Below are 20,974 nucleotides of genomic sequence, written 5' to 3' on the forward strand. Positions count from 1 at the left end.
GAAACGGTGGAGAAACGAAACGCTCGAATCAGCCCTATCGCCACTTCATCGAGACACGGGGGTGAGACAAGAGGGAGTGGTCTCTGAATTTCGATGGAAATTCACGGTACACCGGTATCGAATTAACTGGACAAAGGTTGTCCACTAACGTTCTCAAGAATTCGCGTAAGCAAGCCAGCAATAGATGGAGATTCGCGATACCCTTTATAACTCGAGTGACCGCGCGCACCCAGCAAGAGATTCCCAGATACATAGTAATAGAGAATTGTCCGCTATAATCGAGCGATAGCATCGCCATTGGCTTTCTTCATTTTCGTGGTTCATTTAACGAAAATGGGTGGCTACGTTTCCACGGGACGAGGATCATCTTTTTCCTCTCGACCAGGGGACATTGAAATGCTAACAGGTTCGTTCATTTTCACCGGAGCTTCGAAATTGCCATACGCGATAACAATGTGATCGGATATCGACGACGAAAGTTGATCATGGTAATGGTTCGAAGAAAGTATTGGCGTAGTTCTATTTTTACTTTTGCGATGAATTCAGTTTTAGTGGCTTGGGAATTAGATGCTTTAGAGAGGGCTGGAAAATGTTTCGGAGCGATACGGTTACTCCGAAAGCTATTGAAAGAGTATGTTAGAGTATGTCGTATTAGACGTTTGTTATGGAATGTCTGTGACCCTTGATATTATCTTTGAAAATTGGAACGGAATTATAAAAATAGCGACTATGTCTTGTATTTCGTGTCTACTACAGCTACAGTTCCTAGGATAACCATCTCCGAGGAAATTTCGATATCTCCGCTTTTAAAGTTCAAGTCATTGCGAAATTGACAGTATTTCTTAAAAAATGGCTTTTTCATCAACCGCATGCAGGGTCATTTTCAGTAATCAATATATATATAACAAAAAGAATACTTTCGTGGTCTTTAAGATACACATAAACATTGCGCAAAGGGAAAAATCTGGCCTTACCATCAATTGGTTGGAATTAATTCTGAAATAAAACTTTATCTTAGAGAAATGTGAATGCCTAATCCTCTTCACATATAGATAGGTATACTTGTCGCTTCTAAAGTTACGCGCTACTATTGCGGTCAACTCGAAAGGCACCCCCTTAAGGTACGCCTCCCTCCGTCTTGCTCGTTTCTGTTCTCCTCAAAAAAATCGACGAGGGTAGAGACAAAAAAAAAAGTAAAATAAAACGTCAGTTCGCATGGAGGACCCGGGCCCATCGGGAGGAAAATAAATCAACCGACGTGTCTGGAAATCTTTAACGCATTTTACTTCGTTAAGTCGAGAGGTCTCTCGTTCCGGTTGTGGTACTGACATGCGGCGAGGGTGAACCCAGGGCACTGGATTTAGTTTGACGAGGAGCTGCGGCAGCGATGTGCGGACGGTGCCTAACTCGATTTCGTTAGTTTAGTTACATTGGCGGTTGGTAACGCGAGGCCCTGCGCGCAGGGGTTGTCGTGATTAGATTTCCATGTAGGTAGCGACGCTGCAGCCACCTAAGCCTTTATGTGTGCCGCTTTGTATGTACGCATCGAAACCCTCCCCCCTTCAAAGCCCTCCCTCGCTTTTCACCCTCCCACGACAAATATTAACTCAACCAGCCAACCCCTCCCCAATAGCGCCGATGAATAAGTGAATTCTCTCAACCACCGTCTTACTTTTCGCTCCTCGCGAATGCACGTTGCTGCTGAATGCCGGAGAATCGATTAGAGATCATTTTCCAATTCGTTTGATTATTATTGCATAGAAAATCTTGTACTTTCGATCTATGATTAAAGATGAAACGTTATCGTGTCAGAAACAAGCTTTATCTCTCGTATGCATAGTACAGGGTGTAACGGGATGCCTAATTACTTTAGTCGTGGGCAGGGACCATCAAAATAATAAAAATAGTTCGTTAAACGAATGCCTTATTTAAGTTTCGAGCTGCAGTAATTGTGGATGATGATATGGTGTAGTCTAACTGTTTCTGCTAAAGTGTTTGTACGCAATCGATACAATATACTTGATACAAAGACCATATTCTGAAAAATCAATATGTATTCATGGCAAATCTGAAAGTATTTAGTTTACGGTTAATATAGAAATGCACAGAATTAATTTCTACACGTAATACATATAAATATAACCGACACGAGGTTGACAAACATTGATACAACTTTCCACGTTCATTTAATAAGATATATTACACGTTTGGCAACTGGTCATCGTTTCAGTTTAAGAATATGGCAGACACGAGAATATTCACCGATTGTAGGGAACTGTTGCTCGACTCGAAGAACAGAAAAAGTTTCCATGCGAATTTCCATTATCCTACATCGCAGTATTAACACACTGCTATATCCCATGGCATCTCGTGCGCCAAGTACGATGCAAACGATTACACAGAAATAAGAGAGGATCTTTACATGGTAATTTCACTTACGAACTCGCTTGGGGCGGCCAGTCGTTTCTACTAAAGTCGCATGGAAATTGGCAAACCGAAACTGCCGGAGTGGCTTGCAAACAGGGCGTCTTTAGGGGCACTAGATCGCACGGAATGGCTCACGTAATTTTAAATTGATTTTTCTGTATCTCGTATCGCAATTCGCTCCTGTATCTCACCCGAATAAAGCGAGAAAAGACAACGCTAAGACATGAAATTTCATTGAGAATTGAATTTTTAAACGTACTATGCCTGGCCTTAGAAAGAAGCAAATTCATATTTTCTCAGATACAGGAACTGTCGGTACCGATATTTTATATTTTTCCATTCCGTGCGCGTCCCCATAGATTTCTCCGTTTTCTATAAATGCATACAAATCTGCAGTAAAATCTTTATTCGTATATTTATTATTTCTTCTTGAGAGCATCATTGATAATTGATCAAGAAAAGTAAAATTATTCCACGCAATGATCCTTCAATTATCGGAAAACACACTTTTTATAAATATATAATTTATGGATATAACGACAGGTATTCGATTAAAGAAAACAACGTAGAAGATCTACTTTTATAATGAAAACAAAAATCCACGATCGTTCTCGAAAAGAGAAACAGCAACGCTCTGCCTCGCCGAGAAGACGCATTAGCACGTTCGATCTTCGCTAAATTGATTTCAGGAAGAGCGTAGGTATTTTTCCATCTTCCCCAAGGAAATATCCGTGAGCTACGGACCTCGACAATAGAGTAAAACATCCCCTTGGATATTTATCAAAACATTGTGATGGCCGACGTGAAAGCGTCGACAGTTTCGTTTGAGCAGAAACTAATTCTCGCGACTAATACTGAGCGTTCATTTGAACACAAAACATTTTGTATTAAGTTTTTTCGAATATTGTTTGTGGAAAGTAAAACTCTGCTAGGAATAGGTTTTTTGATTGTTATTATAAATTAGCGACTTAGAAGCGACAGTCTTTGTTTTGGGACAACCTACTATTTTAATATTAATGTGACAATAACGTCGATGAACCCTCTTTATTTCACACTTAAGTCACTGGTATAACTACTCTAAAAAAGAATCATTAGAAAACGTAGGTTAAAGCATTTAAATGTAAATCTAGTAAGAAAGTAAACTCTTAAAATTGACGATAAAGAATTTCATGATGGGTCAAAAATGACCCAGATGTCTCACGCCTATCAGATGACTTTTTACTCGATCCCACTGCCTAATACAACACCGCCAATGTATCTAAACAATAACATTTCAATAGCATCGTTGTCGTTGCTTTTTAAAGCTTCCCTGCTGCACGTCTTTCAAATATCGGCGAGGAAGCTCTCGCAGTGAGTTTTCACGCCACAGAGTCCATCGAGCATAGGAATAGAAGCTGGTTTAGTAATCGAGCTCTCGCGATCGCGGCAAAGCAAAGAATTCCTCGTTTCTTAGCAAACGGAGGAGGGGAGGAGTCGATCGGTAAAAGTTTAATCGGTATTCACGAATCGTGCTCGACGAAACGAAGAGGCGCGTCGCTCGAAGGAGGAAACGCGGCTAGACAGGCGAAAGTCCGACACGGATTATTCGGGGATCCGGGTCCGGCATGGCCGAAATATCAGAATTAACTTGTTGACCGAATAGCGAAAAGGTAGGGTGATCAATCCGACGAGTTATCCCCGACACTTCGGCTCGTTTCTCCGTGGGGTTTACTGGATTAAGCGGTTCGCGTCGAGTTTGATCGAGTCTTCTAAGTCTTTCATTACCGAGACCCTGGAAGGGTGGGTTTATTATTACGGTAAGAAGGAGGCCGTCTTGTTTGTTAAACGAGGGGAAAAAGAAGACGCGAAGGGGTCACCGGGGGCACTGTTAGGAGGCTATCTCCCGGGGTGAACACGCTGTGAGTCACGTTGCTTTGGAATAAACCGAAGGTAACCCTCAATCGTTGGACGTCAATCAAGTATATCCACGCCGGCTATATTAACTCTTTGCTGACCTGTTGGCGAGGATTTTCTTGCAAGGGGTGCTTTTAGAATAGTATGGACTAGTGAAATAGTATTGGCTACTTGGTAGTTCGGAATAGAAGCTGATGCTACTTCATCCGAACGAAGTAGAGGTAGGGTCGTCGACTGATGCTACTTAGGGTGTCTTTATTAACTCTCTGCTGACCTATTGACGAGAATTTTCTTGCAAGGGGTGGTTTAGTAACTGTTTAGTGTCTTTAGTAAGTTTTCGCCAGGTGAGGTTTTCTTTCGAGGGAATGTTTAAGAACTTAAATAACAGCGTTAAGAACAGCATTGTTTACTTAATAAAATGTAAGATGCGGGAAAGGAAGGGATTTTTATGTGAAACATAAAAAGGAAGTCAGTGTACCTATATCGAAATTCAATCAAAAGAATCTTTTTGTTGGTTTTCTATTGTATTAAATAATTATTGTTGATTGTATAATGGTAATTGTTAAAGCCAGAACAGTTTCGTTGATAAATATCAGACATCCCTACGGATAGCCTTTAAACAGTAGACAATAGAAAAGCAAAGATCATGTGTGCTATGGCAATATATCTGATTTTAGCTGTATGTCTAGCGAGGTCGTCAGCATCCGCTGCGGTGGACCACTTCGAAGTACACCAAGGAACCCACATACTTCAAGTAAGTAGACAATTTAGGACTACATTCATACTAATTGTAAGAATATCCAATCGTAACAACATCGACACATATGTACAACAAAAAAAAAAAGAACCATTTTAAATAGAAAGTACAAACACATTCCACACAGATCATACACAGCGCATAGTAGTCGGAAGTCCTGAAAAGTTGATCAAAACTAATTTTCTAAACTTCAAACCAAAAAGTAAAAACTTTTGGATTTTAAAGAAGACTAGTAATTGATAGAAAAGTATCGAAACTCACGATGAATAAAGAACTTTTTACCAAGGAACTACTTTTCTCTATTCAAAATCTGATGTTAGAAAAATAGCCTAAAGTGGTTAGTAAGGGACTGATTAAGAAACCGACTAATATTCAAAGCATGGAAATTGACCAGTCGGCTGTGGCGTTCTCTTTTCAAAGCGCGCACTTGCGTGTGTCGCGAGAATCATACTACGACAGGTATAGTCGTCAAACACAGAGTAATATCAGATCACAAAGACGGCTATATATTAGATCGTCCCAAAAATTCATGCCACTTGTACTTCTGCTACTCAAATTAATGTGTAAAATTAATGTGTAATGTGTTAAATAACCAATGGTAACTAAGTTCTACGCATAACGAGTATACTCGTAAATCACAGCTGACTGGTTAGGAGGAGAAACATTTCCAACCCTACAGTCACACGAAACTATTGTACTAACAAATATGAACTATTGGATATAAACGGACCAACAAATGCCCGTCAAAGCCTGTCAAATTGTCCTTCTATTACAAATATCCCTCGCTTCTCATCCAAAATGCTCCCTCCGGACATAGAAACAAATTAAAACCAGCGAGATTTTGTTCAGCTTTCGCGATTGCCGAGCACAGCGCGACTCGGTCCCGTTTTAAACGAGTACAGTGATCCGAAGAACGATTGCTCCAATATTTTCCGTTTCAGTCGCTGGATGGGTTCGCGATGGCGGTCGCCGCTGATGGACGGTTCCTGTACATATCCGAGACCGTCTCAATTTACCTTGGACTCTCACAGGTGAGTGGTGCAACCGTCTCCCCTCGGTCGGGGGGGGGGCGTCGTTGCGAGCGTGACTCGTTCGCGGGGATGTTGATGGAAGGTCGGGCTGGTCGCGAGGGGGTGGGAGCAACCGGGAGGCAGAGATAGGTGTGCTGCGGGGCCGGAGAGGGTGAAATGAAGCGGAAGACGTATAAGACACAGGCGTGCAACGCGAGGCTGGCACGTATGCGAGCCGGAAGGGCAAAGATAGCGGGCGAGAGGGAACACCACGACCGTGGAAAAAGGAGAACCGCGAGAGCGAAGAAGGGCGGAGGCGGCGAAGGTGGCCTCCGTCGGGCGTCGCGGGACGAAGGAGAAGGGAAGAAAAGGGAATAGTAGGGAAAGGAGAAGGGAAAAAAGAAGCGTGGCTGAGAATAGAGGCGGATAAGGACGGGAGAGGTCAAGGGAGGAAAAGAGGAGAAGGTTGTATGAGTTGGCGGCCATACTGGCTGGCACCAAGCATGACATAGACGAGGGAAGGATGGGTGGTTGGGGGCGGGGGTGGTCGCATGCGGCTCACGTAGCCTCTGCACGGCGGCGTGTTCGCCATTCCTAATGCTGCCCGTGAAGGTAGATGGAGAAAAGAGAGAGAGCGCAAGAGGGGAGCCGAGGGAAACAGAGGGGAACAGAGAGAAGAGAGAGAGAGAGAGAGCGAGAGGGAGAGGGAGCGAGAAACGCGATTGCGGGAGGAACAGGAGGTGTACGGGAGGTGACCGGTGTACCAGCTCGGTTCTGCGAGACTCGTGGAGCAATCAATAGGGTGTTTCGGGGATTCGGGAAACCGGCGCCGACGTTGCCACAAACATGGCTGCCGGCAGCTCCTGCGTTCCAGAGGTGTTTCGGATCAGACTCTCGACCTCGCGTTGCGCTAAAGTTGATAGAGCTCTGCTGGAGATGCCGAAAACCGTTGTCCCGCACAACGGTTCCTATCCTTAGATTCTCGCGATGTTCGAAAAGCGGGACCACCCATTGTCAATGCGCGCAGCACAGGCACAGAATCCTTCGTCGGAAGCCGAACACAACCAGATGGATATCGAATCGAGATATCGCATAAAAATGACCGTTAGAATTTTCAACGCAGTTGGAAACATTTTTGTAGTTACTGGGGACTGTTGTTGGCAACAGGGGGTGTTTCTTCGAAAAAATTAAGAAATTATGAAGGCAAACATAATTTTATCAATACCTGAGGCATTACTTCACACTTGAGGAGTGGATGACTAATTGTGCATACGTCTACACTCTGAAGGCAAGCATTGAAAATTCAGAATTAGTATCGTTACCTAACTCACTGAACTAGGATTAAATTCTTAATCGCCCTTTAAGATATTCATTTTCGAAAATGTTGATCTAATCCGCGTCTGAAATGCAGATACCAGCCTTTTCTATAAAAGGACTGTCTTCGAGCAAAAGTCTCGTGCAAGGGAAGTCAAGAGCCTAAATGAACCCTTTCTGGATGCCGGTGTCGCAAACGTTTCCGATATGGAAATCGAGACGCCCTGCGTCGACAGAGGTGGAGTCTACTCCTTCAGAGGAGGTCCTTCCGGCCTGTTGTCTGCATCCCCGCGATCGGGAACCATTTTGCGCCCTGTTAGCGATCTCTAATTGCTCGCTTTTTAATGCCTTGTAGCTTAGGCGGCGGTGGTTTTATTATTCCACGGGCAAGTTCGATTGAAATTAAAGTTTCAGCACCGGTGAGATTGACTTTCGTCGGAATTAAGAGTTTCGCTCGCCTTGGAAGAAACCGTGGCGTTCCGAGCTGGTAATCTACTTCACGGGATTTACATACTTTGTCTTTGAGGATATCGAGAGACTCTGAGATTAAAAGAAATCAGATCGATGTATCAAAATGGAAGTTAAGAGTGCCAAAGAGATTCGGTGTAGTCATCTAAGTCTGTATAGCTTTGTTGTTAGCAACAATGGGACATTTCCTATGATAAATTCTACAAGTGTTTTAAAAGTGTCGGAGAAAATATTATTGAAAGGAAGTAGTAGTCTTAACCGTTTGGCGCACACGATTGTAAAAGAAAAATAAACTTCAAGCTGCACAGAAGAATAGTGTCGACAACTTGCTAACCCGTTTCCACTCGTTGTACTTTTAGCGTTAATTCATAGTATCATCGCGTGAATGAAAATCTTTAAATAAAATAGTAAAGCTAAACAAAAGGTTGGATACTTTTTAACCCGCCTAACTTCAAAGAGCTAATATGATGATAGTGTAAAGTAGAGACGTTGCTGAAGAGTATCCATGTCTGACCATAGACGTAACGAAACTATTTCTCTTATACACAATGGTCAATAAGCATCATACTTACAGTTAATTATCGATCGTATTGAAAATAGATTAAATTTCCATGCAAAGTTTGGTTAGAATTAGAAAAAGGATTTGGTCTTGTGATTTAAAAAAAGAAATAGTTTGTATTATTCTCCGAATTCTGTTGATGTCAAAATGATGATTTATCCAAATAATATCCGAAAATTTCCCTAACCGAACAGTCATTCCCTATTAGTCCAAACAATGGAGATTCTACAGTACATTTGAGGATGATTGTTTAGGAAAAATCAATCGTAAGAAACGCCTATTGTTCCCAACGAAGAAATAGAAGGTTGCGTCTGGTTGGATTTCAGGTAGAAATGACGGGATCAAGCGTTTTCGATTACGTTCATCAGCAAGACCACGCGGAGGTCGCCGAACAGCTAGGCCTCGGATTGACCTCGAGTAATTCTTCCGGTCCGCACTCGTCGAGCTCAGGATTAGCGTCGCCAAGTAGCGCAGCGTCCGAAGAACATGGCTCGTCTTCCACAGCGAATCCCGACGGTAAGCTTCAGCGTCGTTCACGTCTCATCCAAAGATGACCAAGTTTCTTATCTAAACAGAAATTTCAAATAAGGAATTTAATACACACAACTACTTATCCTTTTAGTCGTTCCATTCAAATTTATAAACATTTTCCTGTCACCTCATTTTATATTGTATATCCTTGACATCTCAATCAAACGTTTTGTAATCATAGTTGGATACGAAAAATCCATACAGTTTTAACCAGTTGAACGTCGATGCAGTGCAAAAATATATTCTTTCAAGTTATATTGTTAATTTACATCGAATACTGAATATTTAAACTGATGATATTATTGTTAATGCCACCACAGTGTCCTCGGTAATGGCGTTATCATCGACTGGCCTTTACAAAGGATACGATCGAGCGTTCTGCGTCAGGATGAAATCCTCGTTGACGAAAAGGGGTTGCCATTTTAAGTCTTCTGGTTATAGGGTGAGTGATTTATATTCCTTCATAGATGAAACAATTTTAGATAAATAGATTTCAAATTGTGAAGACCGCACTATCGATAAAGCTTTGATACCACCTTAATTAGAATTTCATATCTTTTCAGTTTCGTAATTCGTAACTCTTAACGTTTATACTAATCGATTACGTTTAACGAACGGGAGTTTTTGGTGTTAATTAACTGTTATTGATTCAGGTCGTACTGTTACTGTGCCGTTTGAGACCGCAGTATACGTTTAGCCATACAAGAAAGTCTGCGCCACCTTTGATGGGTATGGTCGGTTTGGCGATCGCACTTCCTCCGCCAAGTGTGCACGAAATTCGTCTCGAAACCGACATGTTCGTCACCCGAATTAACTTCGACTTTCGGATAGCACATTGCGAACCAAAGTAAGTCGAAGCATCATTCTTTCTTCCTATTAAAATCGTCGATGTATTTCCACATATTTATATTGTGTAAGAAAGGTCCCTAAAAATAATTAACTTCAGACCCCAATAAATCTAAATCCGTCACTGGTTGCATCTGAGAACTGCAAGGATTTGTTTATATGTTGTCCATTAATGTCTTATATGAAATTATTTCATGAATTATTGCATATTTCGGCAGATGAACTTTTGCCTTAACGTAAACAAATATGACTAACGAAATGAGTGAATATTTCGATTTTAACGAATACTTCTTCAATTATGTATTTCTAACAATTTAGTAGACCTAACATTCTCCTTCGTGTTAACCTTACAGAGTATCCGAATTATTAGACTATACAGCCGACGAATTAACGGGGAAGAATCTTTATACGTTGTGCCATGGAGAGGATGCAAACCGTCTTCGAAAGTCTCACATTGACTGTAAGTATTTTCATTGATATATAAATTTAATAATATCTTTTTGAAAGTCACCCTTTTGATACCGATTTATTTCGATTGATTTAAACACCGCGACGTATTGTTTTGTTTCAGTGATTCACAAGGGTCAAGTGTTGACACATTATTATAGGCTGATGAACAAAAGCGGAGGATACACGTGGTTGCAAACTTGCGCGACCGTGGTGTGCAACACTAAAAACGCCGAAGAACAAAATATCATTTGTGTCAATTACGTCATAAGGTAAATTCCAAAGTGCATAATAAAAAATACACAGTACGTGCAGTATCAACGTGTATATTATACGGAATACTACCGTTTTTATTTAATTACAAACGAATATATATATATCATCGTTAAATGAAGTCGATACCATAATATCTTTATAGACGTTTATGCAATATTTTAAATTAAATTGTAATATATTATTTACATGCTTGCAGTGGTCGGGAATATGAGAACTTAATAATGGACTGCTGCCAACTGGAAGACGGTGTAATGGGTGTCAAGCGTGAGGACGCCGCTGGAAATGATCCAGAAAATGGATCACCGGATGCCGACAGAGGAGGTACTGTGTCATGGAACACTCGACATTTATATAAAACGTTGTATACATTTATAAACTTCGGACAATTAAACATTGTCCATTTCGTTTACTGCGTGTTATGAACGTTCGGTCACATGCAAGTGAGAACAGTTGTGACTAGGGGCGTATCTACCACGAAACTAATAAAACTGCAACTCTAGAACTCCACAAAAGGGGTTCCTTATTCGTTAATTTTTCAATCTAGCTATTGTTCAGAAATAGAGAATGTAAATAGTTGAAACTTTGAAGAGTTCGTATAAAGGATATATGTAAGAAAGGTCCCTAAAAATAATTAACTTCAGACCCCAATAAATCTAAATCCGTCACTGGTTGCATCTGAGAACTGCAAGGATTCGAGAGAGATCTAAAAGTTCATCCGAGACTAGAAAACGTAAACGATTCGTTAGGTCGATGCACAATGTACCGCGTGTCGAGTGAGCTAGTAGAATCGCCCGGCTAATTATCCCTTAAAAATCGGAAATGCGACCGAAACGAATTCCCACCGAAAATCTCAAACGTTATCTACTAAATTCAGATTGTTCTACGCCGCGTTTCAGAAGGTAGAAGCCGCGGTGGACCGCCTAATCAGCATCAGGAACATTCGCACAGGTCTCCCCCCGAGGACCGCGAGGACGCCCGAGGCTCCGAGAGCGAGAAACGGAGCAACAGACACCACGACAACATGGCGCAGTTGCAGCAAGAGCCCCAAACAGCCGTGGGGAACATCAGCACCCTCGTGGTGAAGCTACGCGGTCACAAACGGAAAATCCAAGAGGAAGACAGCAGCTCGAACGAGGAGGAGGAGGACGAGGAGGACGCGACGTCGGCGAAGGTCGGGAACAGCGAGAGGAATCACGCTCTCAGCCCGGCCCCGTCGAATCATTCCATTTCAGGGACCGATCAGGCACTCTGTTCGACCAGTCCCAAGTCCAGACGGGTGGAGGACAGAACGACCAAGGCGGACACGACGGGTACGTCCGTGAAAGATCTGGAGCAGGCGATGTCGAAGCACCTGCCGGTAACGAACCTGAACAAGTCGCATTCCCCGACGCTGCACCAACCTACCGACTTCAGCACGGACGCGTTGCTGAAGCAGCAGCAACAGAGGAGCACGATACAGTGGATCGGTGCCCACCACCACCTGGGCCATCTGAGTCCTCAACAATCGGCCACCGCGCCCTTACCAGCATCAGCCCTCCTGAGGCAGTTGTACGCCAACAGGGAGAGCGTGATACGCGCGAACGTCCACGGTATCACTTCCAGCGGTACCACTCGCACCTCGTCTTCGGGTGGCACCTATTACACCGGGGACACCACGCCCAGCGGACCTCTACCCACGCCACCTGGCTCGGAGGGTTCCAGCACCTACGGGGAGCATCAGTTCGTGTTGGTCACGCACAACCAGAAAGGCTCCACGGGGACCAGTTGCGCGGACGCTTTCACGAGTCTGGTTTCGTCGTACACCACCGCCGGCGGTTACACGGTGGACTATCACTCGGCTATGACGCCGCCGTCGTCCGTCTCGCCGCGGGACAAGCAACAACAGCAGCAGCAGCAACAGCAACAGCTGCACCCGGTGAACGTGATAAGTAACTACGAGGGCTCGACGGCCTACGCCGATCCCGTGCTACGCCATCAGTACGAGCCGGCGCAACCGTTACCTTTGAAACCACAAGTGTATTCAGCCGCCGTTCATCCGAGCGCGTTGGACGCCGCGGCGGCGTACGCGTCGGCGGGACTGACAGAGCAAACGCAGTTCTATCATCATCCGGCGGCTGGTGCCGGCTTTCACATCTACCATCCGACTAACAAGTCGACGACGAACGGCTGGTACAGTTCGACGTCCTAGTGGCGTGATCCCGTGCGCGAGACACGTGTACTTAAGTAACTGAAATCGAGCCCAAAGTCTCCCACTCCCAACCCCCTCCCCCCTTACATGCATATCAGTGATATCGTATTCACCTCGACGTCTCTGTGCCGATCCCTGTGTCCCCTTTCTTCCTGTCTACGCGGTTCTCTCTTTTTCTTTGCGTTCCTCTTTTTTTTTTTTATTATTATTTTTATTTTATTTTACGCTCAGGAGGAAGCGACCTTGACGCGAGCTCCTTGGTCCTCGTGTGAATTTGGTGGGATATCGTCTACTAATGGTCGTTTAGTTTTCTAATTGCCATGGCGATGGTTTTAATGAGACGTCTCGAAGTACGTCGAAGGGGGCAGATTTGTATTTTGGAGCAGACGACAATGATTCATTGTTCTTAAGTTTCAGGATCTCGTTCTGGTATAGGGTAAAACCATGCTTCCACGTCAAAATTTAATTAATGCGTTGCGTATGACGAACATTTTCGACGGAGTTCCTAGGTTATCCTGTGGGATTCTTAGTAAAGTGTTCCTCATTAAGATAATAATTCCCTTAATGGCAAGAAGTAGCAGCAAGTATTTAGCTTGGTATTTAGCTAGTAATAAACATTCATCCAAAGATTCATTGAAATCAGAACCTACCAGTTTATGGTACGTCCATGTTAGTTGCGCGGAACGAAGGCTGACTAAAATGTCTGGCCCTATACTGACCCTATACCACTGTTACTACCAAGACTGATCCTTCTTTCTGCTTAGGCTATATTTAGTAGACAATCGTAGTTTGAAGAATTAATTCAGGTTGAACAGGTCTATTCAGTCCTTCACGAAAAGAGAAATATTGAAAACAAATGGAAACTTGACTTGAAATCAATGAAAACCATCTATCAATTTCCTCTAATCCTCTAAATTAAAATTAAATTATGCCATATTCACATTTGCTGTGATGCTAAATTTATTAGATGTTCTTTATGAATTTTTGTAAACATACGCAATGTACGAATTAATGATGGGTTGAAAATATGCGGTAACCGTTCCCCTGTAACACGCTTCAGGATCATTAAAATCAACGAGGTCGTTAGCACGGTAAATAATTACCATTGTTCTCAAACATTTATGCGTAATTAATTGGAATTTAAGTGATTTTCAACCAATACACAGGGAAGTTTGATGCCTTGTACAGCTATTAATTATATAACATAATTTAACGAAGGTGGCAATACTATTTCTGTACAGTTACTTACACTATTTTCATTTAATAGTATTTAATATAAAGAATTTTCTTACAAGAGTCGCTAGGATTTTATTTTTTAGTAACTGTCGAGAAACAAAATTTTGCAACCCCTTCTGGGAAAATCTTTATACATATGACAATGCTTTTTACTTTGTATACCTTTAAGCTATATAGATGAAAATATCTTTCAACAGTTTGATCATTTATTCAAAAAAGCGTACTCTGGTATATATTAGTTCCTGTCGCAATAATAATTGTAATTAGTAATTAGATGCGGATGTAAATAAATAAAGGTATCGTAAATAACCGTACACGAGTAATATGGCAACGTTCAAATCGGTGTCGTTAATTGAAAATTATAAAATACATCTGAATATTATAATCAATCCTTAAGTAGACACCTGAGGTTATTATAGACCTTCCACTATAGCGTATTATGTGCTACTCACTGATGTAGATTAACTATATTTTAATTAATTCGAAAAGAGTTAATTTCTCCATTTACCGAACAAAGGATAAGAAAGAGTCAAACAGAAAATAAATATAACTCCTCGTGCAGAGATCAAATTTCCCTCAGGATAATGACCCTAAATTCCAATCGACTTGAGAAGACTAACACTTAATCAATTTTGTATAAACTCGATCATTAACAGGTAATATTCGAAACACAGTTCGTACCGTCGAACCCTTATATTCCAAGCTCCGTTTCGTCAACAAAAAAAAAAAAAAAAAAAATGCCAACAAATGTCGCGACCTCCTGTTTACCCAGGCGTTCATTTTCCCCCTAACCCTGCTACCCCTTCCTCACCGTTTCTTTTCTCTTCTTCATTTCGTCTTCGTCTAAACCAGCGATCGTACGCGCGCATCCGATATGCCAACCGAACTGTAAAAAAAAAATTAAAAAAAAAAAATATGAAAAAACGCTGCTCTCTATCACGACTATGTAGAACGACTTATTGTAATATAACAAAATAAATTATTATGTATGTTGACATTTCGGAGATGTTCCGCGTGAGCGTGGTGATAACGGTGTTCACCGAAGACCGCCGTGCGTGTTCGAATGGAATGATAAGGATGGAATTGTACGTTCGTTGTGACGCTCAAAAGGGATGACGGTGAAACGATGATGGCTATTGTAGTTAGTTGCGGCCGCGTGGCAATGAACCATGGCCACACGGTGTGGAAGTAACGAACAAAAGACATTTTAATCAGCGTTGTTCGCTGAGTCAGCGTGGTTGTTTAGCGATAATTACTCGAGAAGCCGTACTTGTCGTAATTTTTTATACTGTAACATTTTGTTGCGTAAAAGACGGAATGACTTTAGTGAAGTCGACAGTGCAATCGTTACGAGTTTTAGCGTTAATTTAAGAGGATCGAAATAGAGATTTAAACAAAAAAAAAAAAAAAAGAAGTTTACCTTGCTTATACGAGAGAGAGAGAGAGAGAAGAGGATAAGAGAGGCGTTGTTTCTGTACGTGAGAGTATGTAACATTATCGAAGGGAATCGCTATCTCTATTGATTTGTGGCGGCGTTGTTTCGTGATTGTTAACTTATTTGCCGGCTTATCGTTTCTCTTTATTTGATCGTTACTCGCGCGTTGAGATTTCTGTTTTCGGTACCGTTTAATCGTCAATGTTTATACATATCATGTATTTTCGTCCGGCAAGAATGATATCACTGCCTTACGGAAGAATCTAATCAGCGATTTATTCGCTTAGACTTTTTATTCGCGGCATGCGTCCACATTTCTGTGCGTAACTGCTTTCAGTTGAGAAATGTTCGACGAATGCAGACACAATTTTCAAAGAGAAAGTTAAAAACAATATATATATAAATATATATATATATATATATATAATGATATGTATATGTATATTTATTGCTAGAGGTAGCGAATTCTTTCAGAGAGATTATTATGTTTTGTTGTAAATTGATGAATTGTTTTTTGACGAGTACACGTGTAAATACAATTTATGTGCTGTAAGATCCACCTGTTGAATAATTCTATTCATAATTTTTCGGAAATTTCTACGAAGTTTATTTTCGTTGAAAGAACATTGTAAGGCAGTGACTTAAGCACTAAAATATATGCATAACATCTCCATCTTGATAAAAACGAAACCTTGTAATTCTTACAGTAAACCCTCGACAGTTCATTAAAATTATATCCTGAATCGAATTTATTTCTCGCTACATTCGTACAATATTCTTTTGATAAATCGTGACTGGCTATAATTATTAATACGTATGTTTGCTACAACTTTCCCCTATGCAATTTGGTCGATATAATTTACCGTTTCGTTCAAATAATTATTGTGAAAATATTGTTGAAATTCAAAATTGTGTTTCTATCGAATCGTTACTATCAGATGATCGGCAAATTTCATTTGAATTGCTGTGTTTTAACTTTATTTTGGTAATTTCGATTAATTCAGTCGCTTGGAACGATATCAAAAATGTTTAATAATAGAAATCAAAGTACTTAAAATTGGATGAAAATCAGCTTCTGCCAAGTAGCGATGTTCCGTACATAAATACGTGAATAACAAAAAAAAAGTATCGCGCGCAAGAAATACTCTATATAAGAAAAGTACTTATTCGAGTTACGTAATTCAAAAACTAGACGAAAGCGGTGCATACGGAAATTTGCCTTACAAAATTGTTCTTCAAAAATATATAAAGAGATAAGTTCAGGTGTAAGGATCATAAGACTGATAATAAATTTGCTTGTTCTATTCTATTGTTCGAGTAAACAATAGACTTGAATTAAATTTCATAGAAGTATCTGTAGGCATTCGCAATTCGCTACTCTTTATTTGAAAATTCATAATGTAATTTAAAAATAAAAAAAAAAAACAATACACCTGAACCTTTGTAAAAGTTATAAAGTTTTATTCGTTATCTTATTTCTAGTACTTTCTTGCTTTTTGTTCCCAAAATATCAAAAGTTATAATCCATATAATCCTTGGGATTTTATAATCCATAAAACAAAATTTTCTTTTAAACAATAGAATAATAACATTTCCCTCAATATTATTGTCCAGAAAATCAAATAAATATATAATGCCTATTGATACAAAATTGTTATTGCCTAAAAGTGTAACTAAGAGTATTTTCGAAATTTAAATAATTGCTTCATTGATCTATATACTAATAATTAGGCAAACTGTTTTGTATATCAAAATGTTTTGTTTCAATACCATAAAAATTTTGTGATTTGAAATGAAACTAATCTGAATAATTTATGAAGTATTGTTCAGCACTATCATACAAGACTAACAATAACCACTTAATACTAATTTGTGTTACAATACTTTAATGACTGCATGTTTCGCATGCATATTTCAGATATGGCTTAAGGAAAGTACCCACTAAATTACATATATATTCATAAGAAAATACTATATGCATATCCTGAAAGATTTCCTCAATGAAACTTATAGTAATTGTTGATAATGATTTCTAATTAGGCATATTATATAACAGAAGATTAGTCACAGCAAACCTACAAACCCAATCTGAATCTTTGTTATCTTCAGCCTTCATAAATTGTTTTTATAAATTCTCTGAATTACTTCTCAATAGTTTGTTCTTTTACGGATCTTTTACTTATATGTTGATGCCAATTCTGTCTCAAGTATTTCAAGATATAACGTATGTTCTCTACATCAATCTGGGTTAGGTTAGGAATTCTTGAATAAGAAAATTTAGTAACTAATCTTCATTTTCAATGAAAATTTGATAATTTTTAAATTCAATGCGTGAAATTACGGAGAAAAACAATTAAATACTTCACCAGTCCAATTTTAAAGAAGACCACGACAATTATTTTTTGACAAGAAACATATTGGCTAAATATTCTCAACATTCATTAAAGCTTTGTAATATTACTACCATTTAAATTCGTTTTCATCTAATCTAATCATCATCCTTTAATTCAATTCCACTGTAATCATAGTACGTTTGACATTTCACAAATAGGTTATGTCTCCCGACGATCTAAACACACTCTTTACTAACATACTTCCCAATGTTTTCCTTTGGTCCCCAAAATTCTATAACATCTCTTACTGTTTCTCCTTTCGTACATGAATAAATTAAAATTCTGTTCTACCACGGTGCCAATAAAACGCTTGACATTTCGCAAGTATCAGGTTATGTTTTCCAAAGCAACCAACTCTCTTTGTGTACTTCATGCTCAAGTTCGATGTTCGATATATTGACCTCGAGTTAAGCAAGCTCAATCGTCATTGGCGCCCGTTGTTACTCGTTCGCGTATACGTTTTCGCTGATACGCGGCTATATAAAAGACGGCCAAACAAAATTCAAAAGTAAACCACAAGTGAACGCGACACGATAGTACACGCGACGAGACACATTTCTCGTATCGTGTAAAAAGCATTTACCTTCGGAGTGGAACGATCGCGGACACGAACCCAACCATGATTTGGCGATTTGCGATCCTCGTCGCTCTTTCGATCTTGACAATCGAGGCGAAAAAGTACTCGCAAAAATGGGAGGAACAAGAACAATGGCAAGAGTTCGAGGAGTTTCTGAAGTGGAAAAAAATGCGAGAACTTCGCGAATATCAACCGCAGGAAATGAAATACGAGAAACAACGCTATGAAATTCGCGACATAGAGAAAATTTCCGAAAGGGACCAACAACCTCCCGTCGTTCCACCACCCGTCGATCGGGCTGCTCTAATGGCAAGATTCATTGTCAACCAGGCTGGTAAGAAAAATACAATCGCTTAAATGGTAAACGCTGCTTATAACTGAAACTATGATTAATACTTTATTTCTGGTTATTGTACGCTCGAACAGTTTGGACTGTTTATAGTAACAGTTGGAACGACATTGGAATGTTCTTATACGGAGAATAATAAAATTTGTTTAGGATGAGCTAATGAAAAGAGCGCGTATGAATTGTGTGACCGCTGATACATATAACACAAATAAACGTTTCCACTGATGCTTACGATTGTGTACGCATGTGTATATACTTGATACACTTTACACTCGTATGAAATTAATATTAGGTTCGTGTGCACAACTTTGGCGCAACTCCAAAATTTTCAATTTAAAGCGCAATGTGCGTCATTGTATTTGATGGTTTCTGTCGTTTTTTTCTTCAATTTAATTAACGTGTATACCGTTATCGCAGTCAAAACACCGGAATTAGATCGAATGGTTGATTACCATCTAATCATGCACGTTATTCTAATACAATTCAATGTAGATTATGGTTATCGTCACGAAATAAAATGAAAATTTAATCATTCGACATCTAATTCTAAAGATGACCTGAATTAGCTTGATAGATTAGAGAAAAAATTAATCACTCGTTACGAAATTATCGGGTGATTCAACTAACTAATCCATTGTTAATTCTAATAATAGTAACAATCGATGTAACGATCTTTTGAACGTTTAAATAATCCAAGACTCTGAAAATGTATTCGGTTTAACGTTAATTATATGTATTTACAATTATATTTCTAGATTTTTCTTTGGATTTCTAAGTAATCTATTTGAATACTTTTAACATTAGAGGATGCGAATTTCTCTTATAAGTCATTTATTTATCGACTTTCATTTTTGAATTTCTGCATTTTCACAAAAGTTACGAATGTATTTGTCCCATAAAATAAATTTATAATTCTCTTTTTAATATTATATTTAACATCGATACGTGCGCACTATATTTCGTAGCGTGCACGTAATTATTTAAAAATGTTCTGATATCTATTATACTTTTCCTCGCACGACCATTCGTATTCCAAACTGCTACCGATATTTTTCTATAATCAGACTGGGTGTCCGTGGCGACCATAAGCACGCGGAAGGATATTGAGTCGTATCCAACAGTAAATTTAATTTCCTACAGTGATGGACTCTTAGGAAATGGATCAGGTGTTCCGTATCTTTATCTTACTCCTTTGGATTACACAGCTCAAGATCTCGCTGTGAGTACTACCATACTCGTATATTTATTCAATAATGCGTTCCTAAGTATTCGATGTTTAATTTTACCTTTCTCTGATAAGATAGCGAGCAGTTTTACGGACCGAACGACTTATTGTCTCGATCGATATCATCAAAACTTACGTATCTTAAAGATAATTAGAACGCGAATAATTAAATTATTCTCTGATACAATAATATACTTGATTCTAACTTTACGTGTAGTTTTGAAAATCACGCACATTCGATAACAATCTTTCTAATCGTAGAGAGATAATCGAGTCACGTTGTTGATGACATTGGCTCAAGGAGAATATTGCAAATCGAAACAATGGGACCCAATGGACCCTCGCTGTGCCAGAGTACTTTTATCCGGGAAAATGAAACCGGTTAGTAGATAAAAATGATTCACGTTCACGAAGATATGAAATTATCAATTATGTATTTTTCTAGCTGAAGAACGAGAGTGCGGAACTTGACTTGGCCAAAAAAGTTTTCTTCGATCGTCATCCGAAATTAGCTAATATGCCACCAAGTAAAATTTCGTCTGTTACTTAATGTCAGTCGATAAGGAAAACCACTATTATCAATTTTAACAAATGGTATATTTTGTATTGTTACAGATCACCATTTCTATTTCGCCAAATTGAAAATTACGACGATCGCGGTGCTAGATACTTTCGGTGGACCGAAGTATGTCACTGTTAGAGATTACTTGCATCCACCAGTTGATAACGTTACTGCAGAATTCATTCGACTATTCCCCGTGGAATTCGACGAGAACGATTCTCGGCAAAAATATGCGCCAGTCTCTAATATGTTGAATCCCGTAGTCCGCGCTGTATAAAATGTGATGAAATCGTTTATCGAAAAACTCTCGAAAGTACAACCCGAAATAATTAAGCGTGTTTACGATTTTATACGTTTTTGAATTGTCTGTAAAATCGAAAATTTGTACTACTACACATGTTAATTAAACGATGATTTAATTAATAAACTTATAAATTAAATTACACTGATTAAACCACTCAATTTTTACCTCCGACTAAGG

At 39.7% G+C, this 20,974-nt stretch overlaps 2 protein-coding genes across 4 annotated transcripts in view; both read left to right on the plus strand.

Moving 5' to 3' along the window:
• LOC128884810 (protein trachealess) overlaps window positions 1-18,449 on the plus strand; it is a 172,374-nt gene extending 153,925 nt beyond the window's left edge. For all 3 annotated transcript variants that reach the window (XM_054138450.1, XM_054138451.1, XM_054138452.1), the window contains 9 exons: window positions 4,998-5,074; window positions 6,019-6,108; window positions 8,755-8,944; window positions 9,280-9,401; window positions 9,613-9,806; window positions 10,159-10,265; window positions 10,377-10,524; window positions 10,725-10,849; window positions 11,425-18,449. In XM_054138450.1, coding sequence (XP_053994425.1) covers window positions 4,998-5,074; window positions 6,019-6,108; window positions 8,755-8,944; window positions 9,280-9,401; window positions 9,613-9,806; window positions 10,159-10,265; window positions 10,377-10,524; window positions 10,725-10,849; window positions 11,425-12,716 — 2,345 coding nt within the window. In that variant the 3' untranslated portion in view covers window positions 12,717-18,449. The remainder of the gene's footprint in view (window positions 1-4,997; window positions 5,075-6,018; window positions 6,109-8,754; window positions 8,945-9,279; window positions 9,402-9,612; window positions 9,807-10,158; window positions 10,266-10,376; window positions 10,525-10,724; window positions 10,850-11,424) is intronic.
• Window positions 18,256-20,947, plus strand: LOC128884813 (protein CREG1). Its single transcript, XM_054138455.1, has 5 exons — window positions 18,256-18,691; window positions 19,771-19,925; window positions 20,193-20,312; window positions 20,377-20,458; window positions 20,547-20,947. The coding sequence occupies exons 1-5, from the start codon at window positions 18,400-18,402 to the stop codon at window positions 20,768-20,770; spliced, it is 873 nt and encodes a 290-aa protein (XP_053994430.1). The 5' UTR covers window positions 18,256-18,399; the 3' UTR covers window positions 20,771-20,947.
• The last annotated feature ends 27 nt before the right edge of the window (window positions 20,948-20,974 follow it).

The sequence above is a fragment of the Hylaeus volcanicus genome, chromosome 2 (assembly GCF_026283585.1).
Source record: "Hylaeus volcanicus isolate JK05 chromosome 2, UHH_iyHylVolc1.0_haploid, whole genome shotgun sequence".
NCBI lineage: Eukaryota > Metazoa > Arthropoda > Insecta > Hymenoptera > Colletidae > Hylaeus > Hylaeus volcanicus.

Coding starts and splice junctions, on each gene's coding strand:
- LOC128884813 (XM_054138455.1), top strand. CDS start 18,400: ATGATTTGGCGATTTGCGATCCTCGTCGCTCTTTCGATCTTGACAATC. Junction 18,692..19,770: donor ATTCATTGTCAACCAGGCTG/GTAAGAAAAATA, acceptor TTCTATAATCAG/ACTGGGTGTCCGTGGCGACC. Junction 20,459..20,546: donor ATTAGCTAATATGCCACCAA/GTAAAATTTCGT, acceptor GTATTGTTACAG/ATCACCATTTCTATTTCGCC.